Here is a 19,904-nt window from a genome sequence, read left to right as displayed (position 1 = left end):
GACTGAACGACTGAACTGAACTGAGCCATTTTCTTGGGTACTTTAAGGTCTCACATTGTCCAAAGAACTCTTGCTAAAGATATACCAAGTAGCCAAAATAATTAACAGAAGTCTCACTGCTTCCAATTACCCCCACAAAAGATAATGGCAGAAAACTCTGAGAACTTTAAGATTCCATAAAACAAAACTTTTATAGCCAAAGTCAATTTAGTACTAAATTTGAAGAACCAGGCAATCCAATGAACTTTGGAAGGGTCACAAAGGATGAACTAGGAAATTCAAGGAATGGTTTCAGCCTTCAGCTTTTCTGTTAGTTTACTAAACGATAATTGCTGACAGTGGATAGAAAGCTAAACTCTGATTTTGAGGTTTGAAAGTGTGTACTATCTATGCTCATGTGGACACTGGGAGCCCATAAGCACTCATTCAGCATTTGGATGACACTGGTGCTTAGAAGGACTTCCTTGTAGCTCAGATGGTAAAGAATCTGCCTGCAATGCCAGACACTCCGGTTTGATCCCTGGGTAGGGAAGATCTTCTGGAGAAAGGAATGGCAATCCCCTTCAATATTCTAGCCTGGAGAATCCCGTGGACAGAGGAGCCTTGCAGGCTACAGACCACAAAGGGTCAGACACTTAGAAAAAAAAAAGTGCTTAGAAAACTTTTCTTTCCATTGAACTGAAACATGTACTCTGTACAGCTTTTACTTATTGGTAAAAGTAAAACTTTTTGTGTGTATTAGTAAAAACTTTTTTGAGCCATATCGAAAAAGTCTAATCCTGCTACTAATCTAATCTACTGTAGCTCTCTACATATTTGAAAACAGTTATTATGGGCTCCAGTCTCATCTTTTCTAGTGGAAACATCTTTACATATTTTGGCAATTGCTCAAACATTATGGTTTCAGAGCCCTTTACTATCTTGATTATTATACCCTTTTACAATGCAGGGCTCCAAAATGAACATAATGCACAATCTTTGTCCAATCAGCACATATGTTTAGACAGCCCATGAATACAGTAGATTTTGGGGTCAATGACATTCTACTTTTGACACATAGAGAGCTTACTGTTGAAAGTGATTCCCAAATCTTTTCAGATGCCTCCAAGCCAAGGCTTTATTATTCTATACTTAGGAAGTTATAATTTTGGACCTTTATACTTTTTTCACAGTAACAGTTTATCTTCTAAGATCAGGTCTGTTATTCTAGCCTGTTGAAAACTTTTGGTCATTCATAATTCTTCCAAGTTTTATGACTTCTACATAGCTAATAAAAAATGGCAACCATGTTTTCATCAAAGTTGTCAATAAAATGTGTGTAATACAGGACCAATGATGCAGCAATATGGTGTACTGCCAAAGACATAACTGCCATTTGCTTTCTAGCTTTTAAAGTGTCATCTGAAGAAAGGTCATTTGGTCAGTTATAAATCCCTCCATCCATATTTCTCCAACTTGTAAACAAAGTATGAAAGACCATTTTTAGTGGTTGTTCAAGATCAGCTATACAATTTCTATCATACTTTCCTGATTTTGAAATTTACCAACATTGCCCTCCTCCTCTACTCCCATCTCCTCCCCTGCCCTCCTGTCCCCTGAGCCAAGATGGTGCAATATTGCCATCTACATCAACCTGACTCTCAGGTCACCAATTTCCATCCTAAGCTCCGGCAAAACATCCTTGGCAGGACTGTGACATTTGGAAGAGATTCTACATACCTGGATTATTAAAGACCTGGAAATATATGAATATGACTTTCATAAAGTGATTTTTATAGGCATAATTTAAAATTTAAAATAATGGTCAGGCTTAACTAGATAATTCAGACCAAATTTTATCAATAAAGACTGCAATAGATTTAAAACTTAACTGGCCAACAAATTAAGAGATCCAATTCAGAAGTTCAAGCCAAAAGTCTCATCAAATTTTGGCTAAAGCAACACAAGGTAGCAAGTCCATAGGATCTCTATTTTGGAGGCATGTTTAAAACTGTGGAGAAAGCAAACATTCAAGACTGAAGAGTAACAATACCTACATATAGTCATTTATTCCAGGACCATGGTTTAAGAGGTAGGGACAGGTCAATCACTGTTGAAAACTCCTTTGATGTTTTGTCTACAACTTTGACTGATGGTTATTGAGGTCAGAGCCCTTTTTGTATGTCAGCCCAAGTAGAAGCAGTGCCAGAATTATGAGGAAAAGATAAACATTATTCTTTTTCCTTAGAGATGAGGATAGTTTCAGAAATAAACACAACTTAGCAATATTAAGGTTAGTCTCCCTAATTCGCTTCTGATCAGTTTTTCTAAAATATATATCAAGAGTATAATAAGCTACATTGTCCATGTGAAACTGTTGAATTAATTATACTGAAAATTTTAAAAGTAAGAACGTTTTTTTTATGATCATTATACTTCAAACCTTTGTTGGTAGTTTTGATGGTCTTGATTCTTCCTTGAATGCAGGCATTGTATATGCTTTTGGGTTCTCTAAAATTTTCGATATATTGAAGTCTATAGCTAAAACAAACAAACAAAAAAATTTCTTAAATTCTGTTATTTTTTTCTTCAGAAAGGAATGACACCATGTCTTTTATTTTTTTCCAGCAATGTACATTAAACATGGAGAGAGGTAAAAGTGTGAGGTTAGGATATTGTTACATACTAGCTTGCTCCAGTCAATCTAGGCTCCCAGGTGGTGAAGAATCTGCCTGCCAATGTGGGAGCAAAAAATGCAGGTTCAGTCCCTGGGTTGGGAAGATCCCCGGAGTTGGGAACGATAAACCACCCCAGTATTCTTGCCTGGAAAATTCCATGGACAGAGGAGCCTGGCGGGCTATAGTTCATGGGGTCCCAAAGAATCAACGGAGCATGCATGCACACCCCAGTCAGAGGAAATGAATATTCCATCTCATTTTACTTAACAGGGATTTAGAGTTTTCAAATTTATTCACTTACACTATTTCATGCTGTCCTCATAAACCATTTTATGAGCTAAGTAAATTTCCCACAACTTACAGATGAGAAAACTAAATGCAGGAAACTCTACGACTTTTTCTAAGATGAGTCTTGCTCTAAGTCTTACCCTACCATTTATTGAGAGTGGAGGAAGAGGATATGGACCTAGGGCTTTTGCCTCTGAGTTCAGAGCTCTTTTCATGACCCTCTAGTTACGAAGAATAAGAGGTTTGGGCCATGGCATGTTAGAGGCCACCTTTTCCATATACTGACAACACACCTAGATAAGGAAAGACTTGGTAAATTTTTTTTTTTTTGTAACCAGCATGAATATGCATGAGGGCACATAGGGATTCTTATCTTAAAGGAGAACTATATCATTTAATCAGTCATGTCAATCAGCCTAAAAGCACAGGCTAGTTACTAAGGGTACATCAATATAGAACAGAGAAAACAGGTGATCTGAGAAGTTTGCACTAGATCTTGGCACTGACAATTATTACCAGTTACCAGGTAGACAAATTAGACTACAGTATTTGAGGTTGATGACAAACCTTAGAATAATTAAAGAAGGTTACTTGGATTGATTATTTATGTTACATATTAAAAGATATTTGATATTAGCTTGAAATACTGGAGGCAACTAGGCATTTTTCTCTGGCAGAGATTAAAAAACTGGCTGGCAAGGAACCTGTATTTTAAGACTGAAAAGTTAGTTTAAGTTGGGAGTTAGAATGGGCAAGAAAGGTAATGAACCATATAATTTCTCTACTTTGAAACTTGCTCAAAAACATACAACCCATTATGGAAAGGAATTTGACAATATCTATCAATAACACAGACATTTTTTCTTTGCCTCAGTAATCCCTCCCCTAAGAATATATTCTTCACAATCTCCTACACAAGTACAAAAACACACAAGTACAAGTTTAATGATTATGTATTTAATATTTAAATACATAAAACCTATGTATTTAATACTCAGGTGCAGGTTGAAAAAACCATGGTACTCCAATTTTTGGAATACTATGAGCTGTAAAAAGAAATGAGTAACATCTCTGTACAGATGTGAAGATATCTTGAGGTTATATCATTAAGTGAGGAAAGCAAGTTGCAAAACAGTACAGAGTATATTACTTGACTGAAAGTATACAATATGCTACATTCAGTTTAAAAGGGATACTTGCCTTCATTTGTATAAAGGAACACTGAAAAGATAAATAAGAAATGAATAAAAATATTCTCTTTGGGAGGAATAATTAAAAATAAAAATGCTCAATTTTGAATTATTCTTAAATACATACTTAGGTGATATTACTCAGCAGTGGCCACAGGACTGGAACAGGTCAGTTTTCATTCCAATCTCAAAGAAAGGCAATGCCAAAAAATGCTCAAACTACCACACAATTGTACTTATCCCATATGCTAGCAAAAAAGTAATGCTCAAAATTCTCCAAGCCAGGCTTCAACAGTACGTGAACCATGAAATTCCAGATGCTCAAGCTGGATTTAGAAAAGGCAGAGGACCCAGAGATCAAATTGCCAACATCCACTGGATCATTGAAAAAGCAAGAGAGTTCCAGAAAAACATCTATTTCTGCTTTATTGACTATGCCAAAGCCTTTGACTGTGTGGATCACAATAAACTATGGAAAATTCTGAAAGAGATGGGAATACCAGACCACCTGACCTGCCTTTTGAGAAACCTGAATGCAGGTCAGGAAGCAACAGTTAGAACTGGACATGGAACAATAGACTGGTTCCAAATAGGAAAAGGAGTTCGTCAAGGCTGTATATTGTCACCCTGCTTATTTGAATTATATGCAGAGTACAATATGAGAAATGCTGGGTTGGATGAAGTACAAACTTGAATCAAGATTGCCAGGAGAAATATCAATAACCTGATATGCAGATGACACCACCCTTATGGCAGAAAGTGAAGAAGAACTGAAGAGCCTCCTGATGAAAGTGAAAGAGGAGAGTGAAAAAGTTGGCTTAAAACTCAACATTCAGAAAACTAAATCATGGCATCTGGTCTCATCACTTCATGGCAAATAGATGGGGAAACAGTGGAAATGGTGACAGACTTAAATTTTGGGGGCTCCAAAATCACTGTGGAGAAGGCAATGGCACCCCACTCCAGTACTCTTGCCTGGAGAATCCCATGGATGGAGGAGCCTGGTGGGCTGCAGTCCATGGGGTCACTAAGAGTTGGACACAACTGAGCGACTTCACTTTCACTTTTCACTTTCCTGCATTGGAGAGGGAAATGGCAACCCACTCCAGTGTTCTTGCCTGGAGAATTCCAGGGATGGTGGAGCCTGGTGGGCTGCCATCTCTGGGGTCGCACAGAGTCGGACACGACTGAAGCGACTTAGCAGCTTAGCAAAATCACTGCAGATGGTGACTGCAGCCATGAAATTAAAAGACACTTGCTCCTTGGAAGAAAAGTTATGAGCAACCTAGACAGCATATTAAAAAGCAGAGTCATTACTTTGCCAACAAAGGTCCTTCTGGTCAAAGCTATTGTTTTTCCAGTAGTCATGTATGGATGTGAGAGCTGGAATATCAAGAAAGCTGAGCACTGAAGAATTGATGCTTTTGAACTGTGCTTTTAGATAAGACTCTTGAGAGTCCCTTGGACTGCAAGGAGATCCAACCAGTCCATCCTAAAGGATATCAGTCCTGGGTGTTCTTTGAAAGGACTGATGCTGAAGCTGAAACTCCAATACTTTGGCCACCTTATGCGAAGAGCTGACTCATTTGAAAAGACCCTGATGCTGGGAGGGATTGGGGGCAGGAGGAAAAGAGGACAACAGAGGATGAGATGGCTGGATGGCATCACCGACTCAATGGACATGAGTTTGAATAAACTCCGCGAGTTGGTGATGGACAGGGAGGCCTGGGGTGCTGCAGTCCATGGGGTCGCAAAGAGTTGGACACAACCGAGTGATAACTGAACTGAACTGAACCTATCTTCTAGTTGTTATGAACAGATAGTTTAAACAAAAGGACCTTCATGTTTACCCTATGCACAACAAACGCCAAGACCCTCTGGTGGGCTGGTCAGTGTTTAGGGATGGGTACAGAGGCAGTTCTGGGCTCTTCAGTCTTTAGGTGGACTGTCTGCTAAGTGGGGCTATGCCTCTGCCGGTTAGTTGTTTGGCCTGAGGCTTCCCAACTCTGGAGTCTGTAGGCTCTTAGTGGCGCCAGGTCTTAGAGCTAATGAGCCAAGATATCAACTGCTGATGATGCTCCCCAATATGTCTGCACCCAGAGTCTATATAGCCCCTTTCCTGCCTCCCCACGAGACTCTCTAAGCCCAGCAGGGATATTGTGTTTTCCCTTTAAGAGTGAAATTTTTATTTTTCCCCAGTCCAGTGGGATTCCTGCAATTAAGCCCCACTAACCTTCAAAGCCAAACACTCTGGGGGCTTCTCTTCTCAGTACCAGATCCCTAGACTGAGTAGCTTGATGTAGGAGAACCTCTAAAATATAATAATTCTCCAGTCTATGGTTTACCCATCCAGGAGATAGGGAATCTGTTTATATGGTAAGTCTACCCTTCCTACCAGTCTTGCTATAGTTCTTTCTTTATGTCTTTAGCTATAGAAGACTTTTCTGGTAGGTTCTAGTCTTTTTCACTGATGGCTGTTCTGAAGATAGTTGTGATTTTGGTGTGCTTTTTAGAGGAGGTGAGCTTAGGGTCTTTTTACTGTGCCATCGTGGCTACTTTTGACACAATATTTTTTATTTATTGGGATAATATTTTGCAAGTGTTATTCTATAAATATGTTTCTACTTTTCAGACCATGATTCTTAGTTTTATTTGAAAAATATCACAGCTAAACTCATGGTGAATGTTCCATGGTGAATCCACAGTGGCAGAGCATTTCAAGACCTTAATCATACTCCAAAAATTGCTCTAAAAATACATAAACCATTTCTGCAGGTACTTCCCAAGAAAATTCCAGTCACAGTCTGGGAGACTTTTCAAGGTATTTCCCTCTCCTATTCACTAAAAGAGTGGCTCCAACTCCCACTTAACCAGTGGCTTGAAGCACGGGCATGTGAACTTAATGTGCATTCCTGAATCAGAGTAGTGTATTAGTTAAGCCTTGGAGACAGATGGACACAGATTTAAACATCAGCTCTGCCATTTGAAAACTAAGTGACTTTGGGCAAATAAAATTCTTTAAGCTTTCAGTTCCTTGAAATATAATTTTGAAATGATAATAATGATTAAATTATAGACTTGTTAACTGGATAAAAATGAGATCATATAGGCAAATCACACGTAACTGGCATCCTGTAATGACTGTGTAAATTTTAGACAATATTGTCATTACCATCATTTTTTAAGGAGAATGAATTCAAACTCTCTATTACTTCATACTTAATAAAAGATTCATTGAGAGAAAATATTGAGGAGTGATTGAGTGTTATCTATTTCTTTAGAAAATCTGAGACATATTCTTGAGCTGAGGTAGACCGACAAAGAGATATTTATTAGAATTGAATTTTCTTGGCCACTTGTAGATCCGTTTTTACCAGATTATACTTTGTCTTTATATGCTCTTGGTTAACACAGTGCAATGTTATAGACTCAAATATGGCTGTATTTACACATCAACAACATTCATTACATTACGTAGAGCTTCTCTTAGGAGAGGGTGTTAATCAGTAGAGGTGTTCACAAGTATTCACCTTTTCATCCTTCCAAGGCACATGGTAGGACTAAATATCTAGTCTCTTTGAAGATAATTATGGCATTTGCAACTTGCTCTGGGCAGTAAAAAAATGAATTTGATTACAACTATATATGTAATCTCCCGTGACCCACTTTCCAGTTGAGTCTAAATTTCCTCCTGTTTTAGACATTTTTTAGTTTGTTTAAATTATGTTCCCTATTGTAAATTATATGAATTAAGGCATGAGAATATAGATTAATCTACCTCCATCAAGTGGGGAAAAACCCTACAAATGTGATTTCTTAAACCTAAACCTATTTTCCATTTATTCAATTTTTCATGCATTGCTTCAAGAAATGCTTTCTTTGCAGACTTTGTGAAAAACACTATAAATTTCAAGAGAAATTAAAAGTATACAGTTGCTGGCCTCAATAACCAATTGTAATCAAGTAGGTTGATAAAACATATGCAGGTAATACTTGTTAAAAATTCAACATCTATTCAAAAGTTAATATAAGATGAAGAGGCAAATAGATTGTATCAGAAGTAAAACTTTAAGGATGAATTAGAGATTGTTTGTGGGATGAGTTAATCAGAGAAGGCTCACTTAAAAACTGATCAGATTTGCAGGAATGCAGACATGGAGAAAGAATTCAGGCCAATGGCATGTACATAGGGCTGAGGTTGGGTAACAAGGTATTTTAACGGGACTTTGAGGAGACCACCCTAGTTGCAGGAAAGTGTTACCTTAGGGACTGTTTTAAGAATATGAAGAAGAAAAAGAGCAAAGGAGATTAAGATGAAGTGGTTATGCTAGTGTAAGCAGATATTTACTATGTGTCTGTCAGGAAATAATACACTGAACTCAAATCTTTGATGATGATTGAAATAATTGGTCTGTAATTATGAGTTAATTTAAATACTATAGTTGCTTAACAAATGATGTGAGTGATGTGGTTTTACCCCTTAAATCATAAACTTGTTAATAAGCCTGATTATCTGAAATTATCATAAATTTTATAAATGAAATAGGAATGGACCAACCCAACCACTATGAAAATCATGAAGAAAAGAGGAGCTAAGGAATGTATAGTTATCTTTACCACAGAGGAAAATTACGGTATTATTAGTTAAAAATCAAAACATTGAAATAAAATCAAAGTGGTAAAGAATTCACATTTTGGTGGTGTCAGTGTTATGTATGACTTACATGAAATACATATGCTTCATTCAAAATGTGGATGGAGAGGTCAAATGTAATACATATGCTTCATTCAAAATGTGGATGGAGAGGTCAAATGTAGCAGGCATAAAACTTTTGCAAGAGTTCCTTATGTTTTCCTCTTAGTGTCCATGGTAAATGAAGGGTGCTGTGGTTCACCCATATAATTTCTACTCTGTTTAGAGTCATTGTGCTCTAATGGGAAAAATGCTAGCAGAGGTCCTAGTGACGCAGTGTCACTTCCCCACCCTTTCACCAAAATCTTTCCATTAGAATAATTACTGTAAGTTAGACTCCTGTCCTAAACAAAGGAACTAGCATTTTATTCCACCATTAAAAAAAATTCTAGGCTCTCAAACCTCTTCCATGGGTGGATTATCAACATTAATCCCAATAAACACCAATAATATGTCTTAAAGAAAGTTCATATTGCAAGATCAAATTTGAAAAATTAATTTATGCTTTTAATTAAACCAAGATTTCTATGTCAATGAGGAATTAATAGTTAAAATGAATGATTAGAATAAGAATTGGCTCTTTTAATGCTGGTAATTCCAAATTCTTTGATCAAATTCTTTGATCTGCTACCACTAAGTCCTATCCTGACTACTGAGACTAACCAAATTCAAACTTAATGGAATCAATCATACCAAGAGAACAGACACCGTCAGAAGTTTCATTTTAAGACCACAAAGCACTAATAGAATTTATGGAAGGTTTGAATTAGTTAGTACCTTGGGAAGACATGTCATTCTTAATAAAATTTTCTTATAGGGAAAGACTGAGTGCTACTACAATATGATCTAAGAACAAATTTTATTACTAAAATAATTGGTACCATTATACTACAGTGGAAAATCCATGGGAAAGAAGAGAATGGCACAGATAGCTAGTGTTCTTCATTGAAGGAAATAATTGTGGGGATCTTTTTCAAGTGCAGTTTTTGATTTTGTTATTAGGTATGGGGTTTAATAACACCACAGGTGTTGGTGTGCTATACCACAGTCCATGGAGTTGCCTTTTGAGTAATAAGGTGGTAGGTAACATGGCGTTGCAACAGTTACTCTCTAATGATGTGACTTTGAACCTGTACCCTCAGCTGTAAAACAGTATCATGAACACTGGTCTCAAAGAATCACTAGGAGAGTAAGTGAACATTATGTTTGTGAAGTGCTTGGCAAAGTTGACCTTAGACAGGAGCACAGAAGGGAAAGAGTATTCATGTGCACTTAGTCATGTCTGACTGTTTGTGAAAACATGGATGGTAGCCCATCAGGCTTCTCTCTCCATGGAATTTTCCAGGCAAGAATACTGGTTCTAGGGGATCTTCCCAACCCAGGGATCAAACCTGTGTCTCTCATGTTTCTTATACTGGCAGGCAGATTCGTCACCACTGTGCCACCTGGGAAGCCTGGGAAAGCAGAGGAATGGAAAATAATGTTGGTACCTGGGTATATGTGGTGGTGGGAGTTTGTGGAAGTTCTCATTGTCTTAATTTTCTCACTGAAGTAGGAAGCAAAATCACTATCTGAGATTGAGTATAGGGGAGAGAGTGCTGGAGATATGAGAAGATAAAAGGGGGAAATAGTTGGCTTCATGAGTGGTAGAAATAAAGGACCAGCGGAAACTGTATGATTGCCTGACAGAATTCAGGCCCACTGGAGTTGTGTACTTATGAATTAAACATGAGACTAGTTAGCATGGTTGAATGTGTTCTCTGTGTACATTTAGCTGCACACTTTCAGATGTGTACAGATGGAGAATGATTTTTAATTATTTTAATTATTTTTAGTTGGCAAATTGTAAAAGGAGTTGGGGATGAATACAAAGAAGTAGCTAGAACTACTGACTACAGTAGTTAGGTAAAAAGGGAAGAAGAAGGGTTAGTAAGATCTATATATTGTTGGGATTTTATTTTTGACTTAGTATGCAGAAAATTTTTGGAAATGTTCTATCTGTACCTACACTTGAATGGACAGTTGAGTTATTGCATGTAGCCTCTCTCTCTCTCTCACACGTCATAATCACTAGTGTTTTCCTGATATATGTTATTCACTAACACTTTTTGTCAGATATAACTATTATCATCTAAGAGGGGAGAATTAAAGTATTACGGATTTTATATGAAAAATTGTAAGCTCGTCCTTGAGAGTCTGAACATTTTTGCTATGTTTCTAGGCAATATTTTTGGTATATACATCTTCACACATTATATTAATACATTCTGTTGGATTATTTGTCAGTAGGTAGTCTCTCTTCCTTGTAGTGCTTTATTCCTTTAATTTGTCTGATATGAATATTACTATATCAGCTTTCTTTTGCTGAATACTTTTATCTTTTTCCATTATTATCTTTTCTCATTGCTTCATTTTTAACCTTCTAGAAGGTTTTGTTCTGAGAATTTCTTTTGTGTGTGTGTGAGAAGGATGAACATTCTTTTAAAATAACCTACTTGAGGTTTTAACTCTGAGTCAGATGTAGTAGGTCTTATAGACCAATGTTTCCACTTTAATAATTAGAAAAAGCAGGGTAAATGACAAAAATGTCATTTTAAAGGACACTAGAAACAATGGTAGAACAAGTGGAAGTTCCAGAGAGGGAAGAACCCTTCCTTTGTGAGCTGACAGGCCTCCAGTTATTTTCACCCCTTGAAAGCATCTACTAATTTGGGGTACTACTGAGAATCAGGTCTGGCGTACGCAGTACTCTGTTAGAGAAGAGATGAACCATCAGAGCTTTAACAATCACGTAGGCTGGTATAAAATCAAGACAACTCCCAGGTACACTGCAGCTAATTTTTACCATGGGATATTTACAGAGTTCTGCTGTGGTATGGAAGGCTGGGACAGGGCTGGATTAGAAGCTTCTCAAAGGGTGGACAAAGTCTCTTCCAGGTCTTAGACAGTGGCTAGGAGACAACATTTCACAAATAGCTGGTTGGTCTTCCCCTTAGGACAATATGTCAGATTTTGAAGATGTGTGTCATTGGAGGTTAAAGAGTTAAGCTCAAAACATTCAAAGCATAGAATTAACTCTCTCTCCCTATTTCATGGCTGAGGATATAGAGACTTCTAGGTTCTTAATTAAAAACCCACAAAGACCATGCCCAAAGAACAGGGAAGACCTAGAGTTCAGTGAATCTTATCAAAGCTGTATTCCACCTGTAACCCAGTTCAGTCACTGAATAAGGCATGGTGTTTAGTCCCTCATGCTAACTGGAAAAAGCAAGAGGCATCTCTGGTGGAAAATAATATCATCTAAATGTCTATAGTTACTTTATACCCAATGCTTAATATATAATAAAAGAGTGTAAGACAAGCAAAGTGCATGATAGATAGAGACACATAGATGATCCATAAATTGGAGTTTAGAGACAAAGGGCTTTAAAATGATATTATAAAGATGCTCAAGAATTAAAAGAAAAGATGAACACAATAGGTGAAATTACACCAATAATCAGGATCTATAAAATTGAATAAAGGATCCACTCTGGATCTATAATTACATACAGATGTCCTTATAGATAAGTACATACTAATAAGTACAATGAGATGGCTGGATGGCATCACCGACTCGATGGACGTGAGTCTGAGTGAACTCTAGGAGTTGGTGATAGACAGGGAGGCCTGGCGTGCTGCGATTCATAGGGTCACAAAGAGTTGGACACGACTCAGCGACTGAACTGAACTGAATAAGTACAATGACTGAAATTAAAAATTCATTGACTGTATTTAACAGAAGACAAGATTAATGAACTTGAAAGATGTCCAAAGAAAATATCCAAACTGAAACACACATATATAAACACAGAACGGAGAAAACAAAACCTTATAAGATACATGGGGTATGGGAGTCCTGAAGGAGAGGAGAGTGAGATTGGGGTAGAGCAGCATTTGAAGAGATAATGATGGAGAATTTCCCTAAATGGATGAAGAAGGTCAACTCACAGATTTTTAAACATTTAGAAAACTCCAAATATAAAGTACAAATATGAAGAAAACCATACTTAAGTATATTATACTCAGTCTGCTGAACAATAGAGATGAAGGGAAAAAATATTAAAAACATCCAGAGAAAAAAGATACATTTCCTTCAAAGATGCAATGATAAGATTTTATTAACAGAAACAATGGAAACTAAATAAAAATTTTAAATGGCAAAACAAAAATAAAACTTACTACCAACATAGAAATATGTGATCTGCAAAAGTGTGTTAAATGTGAAAGTGAAACAGACATTTCAGACATAATAGGACAGAGCATTCAGCGTGCTTGAATTTTCTCATATTACTCTTGTATGTCTCAAGTCTCAACACCATTACTTACTGTGAGAAACTGACAAGTTACTTAACCTATTAGGGTTCTCCTTTGTCAAATAGGGATAACCATTCTATCAATCTTAAAGCAAACTATGAAACAATAGCATGATAATAGTAAACTCTATTTCCACAGAATTAGTCAATATTACGATAAACGGGTTTATAGTCTATTTACTATTTTGCCCTTATTTTCACATGCTGCTCTCGGTGTTGTCTAACAAGTACAGATCAGATCAGATCAGTCACTCAGTTGTGTCCGACTCTTTGTGACCCCATGAATCGGAGCACTCCAGGCCTCCCTGTCCATCACCAACTCCTGGAGTTCACTGAGACTCACATCCATCGAGTCAGTGATGCCATCCAGCCATCTCATCCTCTGTCGTCCCCTTCTCCTCCCGCCCCCAATCCCTCCCAGCATCAGAGTCTTTTCCAATGAGTCAACTCTTCGCATGAGGTGGCCAAAGTACTGGAGTTTCAGCTTTAGTATCATTCCTTCCAAAGAAATCCCAGGGCTGATCTCCTTCAGGATGGACTGGTTGGATCTCCTTGCAGTCCAAGGGACTCTCAAGAGTCTTCTCCAACACCACAGTTTAAAAGCATCAATTCTTCGGCGCTCAGCCTTCTTCACAGTCCAACTCTCACATCCATACATGACCACAGGAAAAACCATAGCCTTGACTAGACGAAACATTGTTGGCAAAGTAATGTCTCTGCTTTTGAATATGCTATCTAGGTTGGTCATAACTTTTCTTCCAAGGAGTAAGCGTCTTTTAATTTCATGTCTGCAGTCACCATCTGTAGTGATTCTGGAGCCCAGAAAAATAAAGTCTGACACTGTTTCCACTGTTTCCCCATCTATTTCCCATGAAGTGGTGGGACTGGATGCCATGATCTTTGTTTTCTGAATGTTGAGCTTTAAGCCAACTTTTTCAGTCTCCACTTTTACTTTCATCAAGAGGCTTTTTAGTTCGTCTTCACTTTCTGCCATAAGGGTGGTGTCATCTGCATATCTGAGGTTATTGATATTTCTCCCGGCAATCTTGATTCCCGCTTGTGTTTCTTCCAGTCCAGAGTTTCACATGATGTACTCTGCATATAAGTTAAATAAACAGGGTGACAATATACAGCTTTGACGAACTCCTTTTCCTATTTGGAACCAGTCTGTTGTTCCATGTCCAGTTCTAACTGTTTCTTCCTGACCTGCATACAAATTTCTCAAGAGGCAGGTCAGGTGTTCTGGTATTCCCATCTCTTTCAGAATTTTCCACAGTTTATAGTGATGCACACAGTCAAAGGCTTTGGCATAGTCAATAAAGCAGAAATAGATGTTTTTCTGGAACTCTCTTGCTTTTTCCATGATCCAGCGGATGTTGGCAATTTGATCTCTGGTTCCTCTGCCTTTTCTAAAACCAGCTTGAACATCAGGAAGTTCACGTTCAAATATTGCTGAAGACTGGCTTGGAGAATTTTGAACATTACTAGCGTGGGAGATGAGTGCAATTGTGCTATAGTTTGAGCACTCTTTGGCATTGCCTTTCTTTGGGATTGGAATGAAAACTGACCTCTTCCAGTCCTGTGGCCACTGCTGAGTTTTCCAAATTTGCTGGCATATTGAGTGCAGCACTTTAACAGCATCATCTTTCAGGATTTGAAATAGCTCAACTGGAATTCCATCACCTCCACTAGCTTTGTTCCTAGTGATGCTTTCTAAGGCCCACTTGACTTCACATTCCAGGATGTCTGGCTCTAGGTCAGGTACACTAAGTGGTTATTCTTGTGTCCTAGACATGCTGTACCTATCTCATTAGCTATTTGGTAATCAAATTACACTGATTCATATATGCCTACAGTTAATTAACTGGATCTTTAAAAAGTGTTTTACCTTGTAGTCATATCTCTTCCAAATTTTATTTTTATTGCTGGACTTTTGAATCCATATTCCCAACCAGTGGGAGTTTTAATGTCTCCAATTCTACCAAAGGATAAGACTCAGGATATTATCTATAATCCTTGAGGTGGAACTAGAAGTCTTTGACTTTGTTATATGGCTAAACTACTATTATTTTGTCTTGTTTGACTGCTTTCCTTTGTTTCTGCATTTTCTCATTCTCTGATTAAATGTGCTCTTTGAAACTCAGGAAAGAACTCTATGCCTTTCCAACATTTTGCCACACTTGTTTTCTCTTATTTGGTTAAATCATTCTTAAAATAAGCTGCAGACTCTGCCAGCATTTTAAAAATGAGGCAAATAAAAAGCATTTCTATAGCTATGATTATTATCATTAATGCTTATGCATAACTTAGCACAGAAGCAGACTGTGTACCAAGGATTCCAGTGTAAGCAGATCATTGGGAGAAACAAGGAACATGGATTACAGAAGAAGTGAAACAGGAAAATAAAATAGCCAATGAAAGATGCAGTATCAAGCCAGGTACCACAGTGGGTGACTAGATTATAATCCCCTGCTGCTAAGTCACTTCAGTCATGTCCGACTCTGTGGGACCCCATAGACGGCAGCCCACCAGGCTCCTCCGTCCCTGGGATTCTCCAGGCAAGAACACTGGAGTGGGTTGCCATTTCCTTCTCCAATGCATGAAAGTGAAAAGTGAAAGTGAAGTCATTCAGTCATGTCCGACCCTCAGTGACCCCATGGACTGCAGCCCACCAGGCTCCTCTGTCCATGGGATTTTCCAGGCAAGAGTACTGGAGTGGGGTGCCATTGCCTTCTCCGTATAATCCCCTAGGGAATCTCAAAAATGACAGAATGATCTCTGTTTGTTTCCAAGGCAAACCATTCAATATCACAGTAAACCAAGTCTATGCCCCAACCAGTAATACTTAAGAAGCTGAAGTTGAATGATTCTGTGAAGACCTATAAGACCTTCTAGAACTAACACCCAAAAAAGATGTCCTTTTCATTATAGGGGACTGGAATGCAAAAGTAGGAAGTCAAGAAATACTTGGAGTAACAGGCAAATTTGACCTTGGAGTACAAAATGAAGCAGGGCAAAGGCTAACAGAGTTTTGTCAAGAGAACCCACTGGTCATAGCTAACACCTTCTTCCAACAAGACAAGAGAAGACTCTACACATGGACATCACCAGATGGTCGACATCAAAATCAGCTTGATTATATTCTTTGCACCCAAAGATGGAGAAGCTCTATACAGTCAGCAAAAACAAGACCGGGAGCTGACTGGCACTCAGATCATGAACTCCTTATTGCCAAATTCAGACTTAAATTGAAGAGAGTAGGGAAAACCACTAGGCCATTCAGGTATGACCTAAATCAAATCCCTCAAGATTATACACTGGAAGTGAGAAATAGATTCAAAGGGATTAGATCTGATAGAGTGCCTGAAGAACTATGGATGGAGGTTCATCGACACTGTACTAGAGGCAGTAATCAAGACCACCCCCGAGAAAAAGAAATGCAAAAAAGCAAAATGGTTGTCTGAGGAGACCTTACAAATAGCTAAGAAAAGAAGAGAAGATAAAGGCAAAGGAAATGGAAAGATATATCCATTTGAATGCAGAGTTCCAAAGAATAGCAAGGAGAGATAAGAAAGCCTTCCTCAGTGATCAGTGCAAAGAAATAGAGGAAAACAATAGAATGGGAAAGTCTAGAGATCTCTTCAGGAAAATTAGAGATACCAGGGAACATTTCATGCCAAGATGGGCACAATAAAGGAAAAAAATGGTATGGACCTAATATAAACAGAAGATACTAAGAAGAGGTGGCAAGAATACACAGAACTATACAAAAAAGATCTTCATGACCCAGATAACCATGATGGTGTGATCACTCACCTAGAGCCAGAAATCCTGGGATGCGAAGTCCAGTGGGCCTTAGGAAACATCACTATGAACAAAACTAGTGGAGGTGATGGAATTCCAGTTGAGCTATTTCAAATCCTGGAAGATGATGCTATGAAAGTGCTGCACTCAATATGCCAGCAAATTTGGAAAACTCAGCAGTGACCACAGGACACGAAAAGTTCAGTTTTCATCCAATCCCAAAGAAAGGCAATGCCAAAGACTGTTCAAACTACCACACAATTGTACTCATCTTACATGCAGCAAAATAATGCTCAAAATTCTCCAAGCCAGGCTTAAACAGTACGTGAACCGGATGTTCAAGCTGGATTTAGAAAAGGCAGATGAATCAGAGATCAAATTGCCAACCTTCATTGGATCAACAAAAAAGCAAGAGAGAAAAACTTCTGCTTCTGCTTTATTGATTATGCCAAAGCCTTTGACTGTGTAGATCACAACAAACTGTGGAAAATTCTTAAAGAGATGGGACTACCAGACCACCTTACCTACATGAGAAACCTGTATGCAGGTCAAGAAGCAACAGTTAGAACTGGACATGAAACAACAGACTAATTCCAAATTGGGAAAGGAGTATGTCAAAGCTGTATATTGTCACCGTGCTTATTTAACTTATATGCAGAGTACATCATGCAAAGTGCCAGTCTGGATGAAGCACAAGCTAGTATCAAGATTGCCAGGAGAAATATCAATGACCTCAGTTATGCAGATGACACCACCCTTATGGCAGAAAGTGAAGAGAAACTAACGAGCCTCTCAAAGTGAAAGAGGAGAGTGAAAAAGTTGGCTTAAAACTCAACATTCAGAAAACAAAGATCATGGCATCTGGTCTCATCACTTCATGGTAAATAGATGGGGAAACAATGGAAACAGTGAAAGACTTTATTTTGGGGGGCTCCAAAATCACTGCAGATGGTGACTGTGCCATGAAATTAAAAGATGCTTGCTCCTTGGCAGAAAAGTTATGACCAACCTAGACAGTATATTAAAAAGCAGAGACATTACTCTGCCAACAAAGGTCCGTCTCGTCAAGTCTATGTTTTTTCCAGTGGTCATGTATGGATGTGAGAGTTGGACTTTAAAGAAAACTGATCACCAAAGAATTGATGCTTTTGAACTGTGGTGTTGGAGAAGATTCTTGAAAGTCCTGTGGACTGCAAGGAGATCAAATCAGTCAATCCTAAAGGGAATCAGTGAATATTCACTGGAAGGACTGATGCTGAAGCTGAAACTCCAATACTTTGGCCACTTGATGCAAAGAACTGACTCATTTGAAAAGCCCCTGATGCTGGGAAAGATTGAAGGCAGGAGGAGAATGGGACGACAGAGGATGAGATGGTTGGATGGCATCACCGACTCAATGGACATGAGTTTTAGCAAGCTCTGGGAGTTGGTGATGGACAGGGAAGCCTGGTGTGCTGCACTCCTTGGGGTCGCAAAGAATCATACATGACTGAGTCACTACACTGAACTGAACTGATGAAATCTCTGTGGAAAAAGGTACAAAACACATGCCTCAGAATTATCCCAGCCAAGGATGGCGGTGGTGGGAAGTTGTGGCATATATTAATTCTCTCTCCTCAGTTATCAGGTCTCTCTTCAGAATTACCCTCAGAGGGTATTAATTCCAGTCCTCTGTGTGAGGGCAAAGTGAGTTCTGGTAGCCCGTCAACCAAGATACAATTGCTAGCTGATGGAAGGCAAGCTGACGTGTAGAGAACATCAGCAGATTTTCAACACATTTGAACCAGAACTTATTTAACACATTTGAACAAGGACTTAGGAAATAATGGTTTAGAACAGTACACTTTCAAAATTATTGAAATAAAAAGACATGTAATAAAAGAGAATCTTGACAGGAGCAAGTATTAGACTAGTTGTTATCTTTAGACTTACAGGTTTCAACATATAAATTTTTTTTTTTTCCTCTTCTTATATTGACCAAACCTGCAATAACAACACTGAACTGAGCAGTGACTCTATTCTTAATGTATCACCATTAATGATGATGTTCTACAGGTTTGTTGTATTGTCCTCTACCAAATTAATGAAGCTTTCCTCTAAGTCTCATCAAATTAAAATTTATTTCATTTTTAATTTTTTATATTCTAATATTATTCTTAACTTTAAGAATTAATATTAAAACATGTAAAATATTATATATTTTTATGCACTGTGAGATGACAATACTGTGTCATATAATTTTAGGTCTGTCTTTTGCAAGCAGTATATAGCTGGAATTTTATTTGTGAATTTTATGTTTAATTATAACAATTTCTTAGAATCTGTTTTATAATATTAAAATTTAACATAGTCATATTTATTATGATGATTAATGGGTTTAAAATTATTTTTGCCATTTTATTTTAGTTTTCCACTTTTAACCAAACTTTTCAGTTATTTCTGTTTTACTTTCTTATTAGATTATTTTCCATTACTGTTTTCTTATCTGCTTTAGAAGTTATAAGTTTCATTTCTATTCTTCTAGGGATTAATCTTTTCATACTGTTCATGGGGTTCTCAAGGCAAGAATACTGAAGTGGTTTGCCATTCCCTTCTCCAGTGGACCACATTCTGTCAGACCTCTCCACCATGACCCGCCCGTCTTGGGAGGCCCCACATGGCATGGCTTAGTTTCACTGAGTTAGACAAGGCTGTGGTTGTGTGATCAGATTGGCTAGTTTTCCGTGATTATGGTTTCAGTGTGTATGTCCTCGGATGCCCTCTTGCAACACCAACGTTTTACTTGGGTTTCTCTTACCTTGGACGTGGGCCAAGAGAACACACTGGTCATAGCAAACACCCTTTTCCAACAACACAGGAGAAGACTCTACACATGGACATCACCAGATGGTCAACACCGAAATCAGATTGATTATAT

General features: G+C 38.0%; 1 protein-coding gene across 1 annotated transcript in view; it reads right to left on the bottom strand.

Annotated features, from left to right (window-relative positions):
• Positions 1-19,904, bottom strand: part of FAM227B (family with sequence similarity 227, member B) — a 217,778-nt gene that overhangs the window by 29,086 nt on the left and 168,788 nt on the right. Inside the window, exon 12 of the mRNA XM_010839519.1 lies at positions 2,423-2,520. Within this exon, the coding sequence (XP_010837821.1) occupies positions 2,423-2,520 (98 nt within the window). The remainder of the gene's footprint in view (positions 1-2,422; positions 2,521-19,904) is intronic.

This window comes from Bison bison, unplaced genomic scaffold (genome assembly GCF_000754665.1).
Source record: "Bison bison bison isolate TAMUID 2011002044 unplaced genomic scaffold, Bison_UMD1.0 scf7180017864118, whole genome shotgun sequence".
Lineage (NCBI taxonomy): Eukaryota > Metazoa > Chordata > Mammalia > Artiodactyla > Bovidae > Bison > Bison bison.
Note: the sequence above shows the minus strand (reverse complement) of the source record. Positions and strands in the feature narration are given on the sequence as shown.